General features: G+C 23.7%; 1 protein-coding gene across 1 annotated transcript; it reads right to left on the minus strand.

Annotated features, from left to right (window-relative positions):
- Positions 1–5,894: 5,894 nt before the first annotated feature.
- OCT59_020416 (uncharacterized protein) lies at positions 5,895–8,035 on the minus strand (the record flags this gene model as incomplete). The annotated part of the gene is made up of 11 exons (XM_025329044.1): positions 5,895–6,227; positions 6,310–6,699; positions 6,789–6,893; positions 6,981–6,992; positions 7,073–7,132; positions 7,201–7,275; positions 7,375–7,422; positions 7,510–7,593; positions 7,682–7,771; positions 7,857–7,907; positions 7,979–8,035. The coding sequence occupies 11 exons, from the start codon at positions 8,033–8,035 to the stop codon at positions 5,895–5,897; spliced, it is 1,305 nt and encodes a 434-aa protein (XP_025164256.1).
- Between the last annotated feature and the right edge of the window lie 1,606 nt (positions 8,036–9,641).

Raw genomic sequence — 9,641 nt, forward strand, 5'->3', positions numbered from 1 at the left:
TGAGAATCATTAATTATTATGGAAAATCTGGACGAGTTACTTTAGACAATTTTAATCAAGAAGTTAAAATTTATTTTGATAAAATCAAAGAATTGGTTAGAGAAAGTAAAGCACAAAATGCAGAAATTATTCTTCTTGGTGATTTTAATCTTCATTATGAAAAATATCTGGATGATAAAAATAATAATCGTAAAATGAAAAAAGAACATAAACTTTTTGAATGGATTGAAGATGAACAAAATTTTTATGATCCTTTCTATATCATGTTCGATAATTTATCACAACATTCCTTAAATACTTTCTATCCTTTTAATACAAATCAAAATCCTTCTAGAATAGATTACATTTGGGTAACAGAAAATTTATTTTCAGAAACACAAGAATGCAAAATTGTTAATACAACAACAATTAATACTGATCATAGAATGTTAGTGTATTCAATATGGTCAGAAGATTTGATTGGGAATATTGCTAATATCAAACGGAAGGAAGGATTTAAAGAAGTTTATAAGTATGATAAAATGGATGGAGAGCAGTGGGAATTATTTCAGAATGATCTTAATAAATACATTTCAAATTCAGAAATTTTAAAATTTAATTTTAACGATAAAAATAATATTAATCATATATGGGATAAAATCAAAAAAGGTCTTGTTCAAGCTAGTAAAAATTGTATTCCAATAGAAAAAATCAAATTAACTAAAAGTCAAGTCAACCCAATGAAAATATCTAATGCATATAAAGTAATGAAATTTTTAATAAATTTCAGACGTTCAATTAAAGATTCAAGAAAAAGAAATCATGTGATCAGAAATTGGATTACATATAGAAAAAAATTATTGGAAATTGGAAGAGAAAAAAGTGATTATTGTTGGAATAAAATTCCTAAGGATGATAAAAGTGTCAAGGAAATTTTTGAAGAAATAAAAAATTTATATCAAATTTATTTAATCCTATATAATCACGATCTTTTACAATTCAAAGAAGAAAAAATTAAACTAGCAATTGACCAACGCTGTGAAGATTTATTAGAAAATCAAAAACGTATGATTAATAGTGTAATGGAACGTGAAATTAAATCCATTGTATTAGACAGAGTTCTAATTAAAGAAAATAATGAAGATAAATTAATCACTGATGAAGAAAAAATAAAAGATATTGTAAATGATCATTTTCAAAATATTGCAGGATCAACAAACCAACCTAAGATTTTATCAGAATATTGGGCAAAATTTTATTTTCCGCAAGATGAAATTAATGATAAAATTTATAAAGATTTGATAGTAGAGCCTACAAATGATGAATTGAATGAAGCTTTAAATAAATTATCTAATAATAAAGCTTCTGGACCTACTGGTATTAGTAATGAAATGTTGAAACACACATCTCCAGAATTTAAAGCAATTATTAGAAAATTAATTATTTTAATTTTTAATAATCAAGAGATACCATTAGAATGGAAATATGCTAATGTTTATCCTATACCAAAACCAAAGCCATGGGGTTGTCAACTAGTTAATACACGCCCAATAACTTTATTGGAAACGGCTAGGAAATTAATGGTATCAATAATGAATGCAAGATTATCAACAATTCTTCAGAAAAACAAAATTCTTAAACTTTTTCAATTTGCTGGATTGCCTTTCAGTTCAACTTTTGAACCATTAAGAATTATTAATGAAATAATTCAAGATGCTAATGAGAATGATAAGGAACTGTGGATTTTATCATTAGACATGTCAAAAGCGTATGATCGTGTTAATATTTTTATGTTAGAAAAAGCAATGCAACGTCTTAAAATACCAAGTTCTTTTATTAATTTAACAAAAGAGTTATTTTTAGGACGGAAAAATAGTGTATTTACAGCAGAAGGATTAAGTAATCCATATGATGTAATGGTTGGAATCGATCAAGGGGAAATAATCTCACCACTTTTGTGGTGTATATATTATGATCCACTTCTTACTGCCATACAGCAAGAACACTTTGGATATCGTGTAAAGGCAAAAAAGAAAATCAATTTATATGAAAATATAGAGGTAGAAGTAAAACAAAACATTACCAGCATGGCATATATGGATGATACTAATATGTTAGCTGGTAATAAAGAAGAATTAGAAAAAATATTAAAAACAGCTGATGACTTCTATACTCTTAATGATATTCAAATAAATAAAGAAAAATCTGAATTGTTACTTAAGAAAAAGAATTTTAATTTTAATGAAAAAATAGAGTTAGAATTTGGCAATCAGAAAATCAAAATCAAACCTAAAGGAAAAACAGAAAGTCTTAGAATCTTGGGTGTTTGGTTCAATATATATAATGATAACAATTTTATCAAACAACAAGCCTTTGATGAAGTCAAAAATTTAAGTAATAACCTGCTGAAGAACAAATGCATAACAGATAAAATTAGTTCCTATATTTTTAATGCTGTAATATTACCACGTATCGAATATAAGACACAAACGATAATACTATCAGAAAAAGATTGTGAAAAAATCATGGTTCCTTATAGAAAAAATTTTAAAAATAAATTAAAGTTAGCTTCAACTGCACCAAATATAATTATGGAATTGAATTTATTATATAATATTCGTTCAATTTTTGATAATCAATTGCAAGCTAAGGTTAATAATTTTATAATTCAAATTAATGATCAAGGAATTCTAGGAAAAATAATGGAGATTCATTTAGTAGATATTCAAAATAAACTACTTTTACCTTTCAATCCTTTAATTAATTTTCCTTTTTCTAATAAAGATTTAATCTTTATGGGTCAACATTTGCGAAATAATTTTATTATTAATAATTTATTATTAATGAAAAGTTATAATTTTAGTATAGAATTTAATAAACACAATATTGGGAAAAATAGTACTGTATTAGGAAGGGGTCGTCATATTATGGAAATTGTTGGAACTGAAAGTTTTTTGAAAAATATAAAAATTTTACGTATGAATAATTTATACTTTTTGGACCAATTTTTATCTCCTGATAACAAAACTCTTCTGACATGGTGGAATATAAAAAATAAGATATTTGCTCTTAGTAATAATAGAAATAGTAATGTAGTTAATACGCCAAATATATATAAAAAAATTCAGTCTTTAGTTACAACTAATGGAAAAAATTATAATGTTAAAGAGGAATATATAGATAATAATGTAGTGACAAATTTGGGTGGTTATGAATTTTTACCAATTAATATTCATATTAATAATATTATAACATCTTTTAATATGTTTCATTTTAAAAATATTTATGGAAAAATAATTGAAGAAAAGCCCTTTACATATATTTTTGAACATTTTAAAAGAATATCGAACACAAGTGAAATTAATTTGTTTATTAAAGTATGTAATGGTTGTGAATATAATATTGGTCAAATAGAGGGTAAATGTATAATAGAATCAATGAAAACTGAAATATATGAAGTGAGATATAAAAGACTTATTAAATGGAAGGGATATAAGGCATATCTTCTAAAGGAAGCACAACATAATTATATGGAAAATATTATAAGATATGATCAATTTTTTAAACGAAACCCTTTATATTACTCTTCATATGATAATTATCAATTACGTTTTGATGAAAATAGTTTAGATATTATTGAAAAATATATAGATTTATCATTAGATAAACAGAAATTATTTGATTCAAGAAAAATTTTATATGATTCAAATGTTAAAGATTTTGTTTGGTATACAGATGGTTCAATTAAAGATATTACCAAAGAATATGTATCAGCTACTTTTGGAACAACTTTTTATAATTTGTCCTTGCAAAAAATTTTGGAATTAATATCATCTTATAATAATTGGATTTCATCAACACGTGCAGAAATTTTTGCTTTATTAATTACTTTGCTAATAGCACCTTCTAATAGTAATTTAACAGTTTATACAGATAGTGCTAGCATTATTAGTAATTTTGAAAAATTTAAATTTTATAATTTTACTTTAGTTACTAGACAAATTTTTAAAATTAGTAATAACAACATTCTTTGGAAAATAATTATGGATATTATTAAAGAAAATAATTTATCTGTTAATATATTTAAAGTTAATGCTCATACAGATGATGCTTTAAATAATTATGTCGACAATATTGTTTCTTTGGCACATAATGATCAAAATTTAGGAATTAATTTAAATTATAATAATTTTTATGATCTTCCTTGGATTCCCAAATGGAATGGCATAGTTATAGAAAAATCTTTAAGAAAGTTAATTACATTAACAACCAATACGAAAAATTTGGAAAGGTTTTTAAATTTAAATAGAAATGATAAGTATAGAAAATGTGAAATAGATTGGTCAATTTTTTTTAATAATTTTTTGGGAGAAAAACAAAAATTATACACTGATTTCAAAGAATCAAAAATTAGAAGACGCAAAATTCAGTTGATGATTGAAGAACTTCCTTGCATTGAACAAATTAAAAGAACTTTATTTTCATTATATAAAGAAAGGTTTTGTCCTATGTGTGAAGAGGATGAAGAAGATTTCAATCATATCTGGTTTTGTGAAGAAAGACGAGAGGATATGGATGATTTAATTTCAGGAGTACAAAATTGGCTTCTTTTAGAAATTAATAAAATTTTAGATCCTATTAATCATATTACTCTTGAACATATTAAAAATCTCAATGATATTTGGAAACTTGAAGTATCAGAGGATCACATAACTTTCATAGATTTAATTAAAGGTTTCTTTCCTTGTTCGTTAATTAATTTTTTTAAACAATTATTATCTATGAAATCAAAAGTTGAAATTTTGTCATATAATTTTAGGAATGAAATTTTGGATAAATCTATGATTTTTTGGAAAGTGAGGTGTAATAAACTTAATGAAATTGATAGAGGTTTGGGAATTGATAAAAATGTTAAAAAACAACATTTTGGTAAAGAGCAGTTTATTGACAAAACGCGTAAATCAAAAAATAAGAAATACTTTAATCTACAAAGTCTTCAAAGTCATATTTATTTTGGGGGTAATACAATAGATTACTATAATATTGTTGATTACGGTAGTGTTTCGTAGTATTATTTTTATTATCTTTTGATGTTGTAGTAGTAATTAAAGGAGTTGTGGTGAGTTTTTATATAACATTACCGAAGTCCATACGAATAGTAGTAGTTATGCGGATAGTTTAGTGAACCTATTTGGGTGAGCAGGATGGTAGATAGTTCTTTTGAACATAAAATCTTAAGTCCCTATAATATTATAGTACTAGTTCGATCGTGTTCTTTACTAAATGTTATATAATGTAGATCTTTTCCTTTTTTGTAATTTTTCTTATTTCTAAATAAAGTTGACTTCGTTAAAAAAAAAAAAAAAATATCAAAATACGATTTTCAATATATATAATACAAACTTATTTTTAAGATGTAATATATGTATAAACCTGTTAATTTTACCGTAGTACATGATGATAGTAAGGCTTATTGGGTTTCAATCACGGATAGAGATTTATATGCATCATCAGAAGCTTGTTTTGCTGCAAGAATAGCACTATATCGAAAAACTTCATATTCCGGAGTGGTGAAAGGTTTTTCTTTTTTATGTGTGCAAGATAAAAGTTACTGAACTAACTGAAGTGCTGTAATAGATAATCGATCAAATTCAATAGTACACAATGATATAATTGATGCCGTATCAACCAATAACTCTAAGTAACTTGCTTATATTTGTTCTAAATTTATTATGAATTTATTTGGTTAATTACATTGTAATATTTGACTATATTATTTTGATTGTAAAAAAAATCATAACACAATAAATCATATGATCCTTAAGTTTGAAATTTTATTTGCTTATTTTCATAGAATTTTTGATATCAGGTGTCAATAACGCGTAGCGCTCTTATAAAAAAACCCTTGTGTAGAGCTAATATCTTAAATCATATGGATAATCAACTATTTCTCCTTGTTCATTACAGTAATCAAAGCTAATTTTATAATAATCAAATATAACTCCGATTATGAAAACTTCAGTTTTAGACCATATACGTTGATCAATTATAGGTTTTTCATGTCCATGAAAATATGTTGAAGCATGATGATAAAGCCCACCCATACTTCTTTGAACATCGTCATACCTAAGAAAATTTTGGTGACATGCTCGCTCTACAGTATCAATAAAAGTTTTATCTTGAGATAATAATTTAAGAGCTTTATCATATGGTTCATGAAATGAAATTGATTTACTTTTCGCTAAAATCTATTACAAAAACAAAAAAAAATTCTATTAACGTATAAAATCAGACAATAATAAATAAATAAATAATATAGAATTCTGTTACCTGAGCTCTTACAAATTCCAGAGTTCCGCGTACGTTAAGTAAATTTTCTTTTTGAGTAATTAACTTATCTTTATCTTTAATAATACTATTAAGTGTAGCCATTTCATTTGACATCTTTTGGTACTTATTTTCAAATATATCAATAATCTCCTGAATTAGAGTTGATAATATTTCTTTCTCCCAATCAGCGAAAATTTCTTTTTTTTCTTTATTCCAGTCGTTCAATTTTTTATCCAACATATCTGAATTTATTAAAATTTTATCAAATAATTTGATCATTTTATCATTTTGTGATATAATTAATTGAGCGGCTGTTTGATCTGGTCTTTCAAAATAATTATATAGACCTTTCTCGATCGCTTTATAAATTGAGCGTGTTTGCTGAAAGTTCTAAGGATAATAATTTATTATAATTAATATACAGTACAATAACTTTCAGGATTTAAGAATATATAAAATATGATTAATTAGCTTAATACCAAAATTACAGGTGACTTGAACTTTTGAGATAAAATTGCATTTGATTCTTTAAACGCGTTAAAAGTATATTTTCCAATACTTTCAGATATACTAGTGCGTGTTGACTAAAAATTTTACAAATAATTGATTAGTACAATTATTATTAAAAAAAAGTTTCGAATAATATCAGATATATAATATAATTAGCTTACTTGACTATATGGCTAAGTATTTTACAAATTATAATTAATACAATTAATATACAAAAATTTCAAGAAATTAAAATATGATTAATTAAACCTACCAAGATTACAGAAGGTGTCTTCATTTTAATTGCATCAAGTAAGTGATTATTATATACTAGCTAAAATTTTACAAAATATAATTAATATAATTCATATAAAAATATATAAAGTATAATTATTAACTTACTTGACTAGATGGAAAATCATTAAATGAACTAAAAGAAATTTTTCCAATACTTTTAAAATTACTGGTACATTGTGGCTAAAAATTTTACAAATTATAATTAATAAAATTACAATCAATATCTGATATACAAAAATTTCAAGAAATTAAGAATATATAAAATATTGATTAGCTCACCAAGATTACAGAAGGCGTCTTGAGCAAATTGGTATGAGAACTAAAGGTCTTTTTAATTGTTTCAAGTAAGTTATCAATTATGTACTAACTAATATTTTACAAATTAGAATATATAAAGTATAATTATTAGCTTACTTGACTTGATGGAAAAATATTAAACGAATTAAAAGTATTTTCTCCGATACTTTTAGTTAATGTAAAATTCCTATTACAATGTGGCTAAAAGTATTACAAATTATAATCAATACAATTAATATACAAAATTTCAAGAAATTAAGAATAAATAAAATATAATTAATTAGCTTACCAAAATTACAGAAGGTACCTTGGGTAAAATAGTATGAGGACTAAAGGGCTCCCTTCTAATTGTACCAAATAAGTAATCATTATGTATTAACTAAAAATTTTACAAATTATAATTAGTACAGTTTATATAACTAATATATAAGATAAAATTTATTAATTAAAATTGCAAAAGATACATTGAATCTATGAGATGAAATACTAATGTTATTTCTAGTCAATGGTGAGGGCTAAAATTTAACAAAATATATTTAATATCCTGTATAGAAATTTATATATAATCACTCAATCTAGTAGTTACCGAAGTTAATCTTTTTGGAGGAAATCTTGCAACTAGGATTCTTGTAAAAGATGACATTATTAAAGAACTTTATCTGTGTGTTGATTGAGAGGCAAAATTATTTTTAACAAGAATACTTGAAAATATAAAATTAAAAGAAAGGATTTTTATAGTTTTTTTAATAATAAGAATATCATAGTAATAAGAAATTATATACTTATTTAATTATATATTTATTTAATAATAAAAAATTCTAATTTTGAATTTTTCTAATAATAAAAACATCCACATATATTTAATAATGTTTCTTTATATATTTATTCAATAATGAGAATTTCTGAATTGATATTTCTAATAATCATATTTCCCTAAGTAATAGGTCAATCTCTGCATCTGATTTTAATAGTGAGAATATCTATATATAGTTAATAATAATAATAAAATGTTTATACTTATTTAATAATATATTTATTTAATAATAAAATTTTCTAATTTTAATAGTGAGAATATCTGTATATAGTTAATAATAATAATAAAATATTTATACTTATTTAATGATATATTTATTTGATAATAAAAATTTCTAATTTTACATTTTTCTAATAATAAAATCATCCCATATATTTAATAATGTTTATTTAGTAATATATTTAATCAATAATGAATCGATATTTCATATTTATTTATAAATATTATTATTATATTTCTATAAAAAGGTTTAAATTAATTTTATAATTAAATATACTTATACTAAAAAATTGGAAAATCAAATTTTAAATATCCTTTAAATAAACTGTTATGTCATTCTTCCGCAATCAATGGATGATGAATACAATTTTTAATCAGTTATCAAACTTGACGTAATTAAGGTATAATAAATATATTTAGATGTTAACTCTGCCAAATTTTTAAGGATATATATAGTTTTTTTAACAAAAAAAAATGTCTAATGCTAATATTTCCTAAATTATCAATTATGATACTAATAATAGTTTAATTGCCCGCTTACCCATGGAATAACAGTATTTAACAGGCAAAGGTTAGATACTCAAGGTTAATATAAAAAAATTTGTAAATAATTATAATAAATTTTATCACAATATAATCACAATATACATATTTTATTATAAATTTCGCGATATTAATATCAAAGTCATGTTTATAAACCAACCATACTTATTTATTCTCGTGATAATCTGATTTTATTCTGACTCTGGCCAGTTTGGCTTGCATTAAGTAAACAGCGTATCACCTGATTAGTTTCGATCATTGATTTTATTGAATTTTTAAATTTTTTTTTTAATTATTGGTAAGAGAAGTTTTACATAAATATTAAATGCTTCCTTTTTATTATTTTATTATTTTTACGAAAACTTATTCCTAAACTATTTATTAACTTATTCCTTTACAAAGCTATTTATTAATATACCATATTCATCGGAAAATAAGCAACCCCTCGAAAATAAGCAACATGGGCGGAATTATGGCATTTTTTGGCCCGCATTACTAAATCTTGGCCTGCATTACGTGCAAAAGTTGTTGCTTATTTTCGGATGAATACGGTACTATTGCTGCAGTCCTGCGATAGGACCGTTTGGTTGTGATACGGTATGGTGCTATGCGCAATTTTCATGTCAGAATCCATATGAGAAAGTACAAGATTTTCAAAATGTGGTAAATCAAT

The sequence above is a fragment of the Rhizophagus irregularis genome, chromosome 3 (genome assembly GCF_026210795.1).
Source record: "Rhizophagus irregularis chromosome 3, complete sequence".
Taxonomy (NCBI): domain Eukaryota; kingdom Fungi; phylum Glomeromycota; class Glomeromycetes; order Glomerales; family Glomeraceae; genus Rhizophagus; species Rhizophagus irregularis.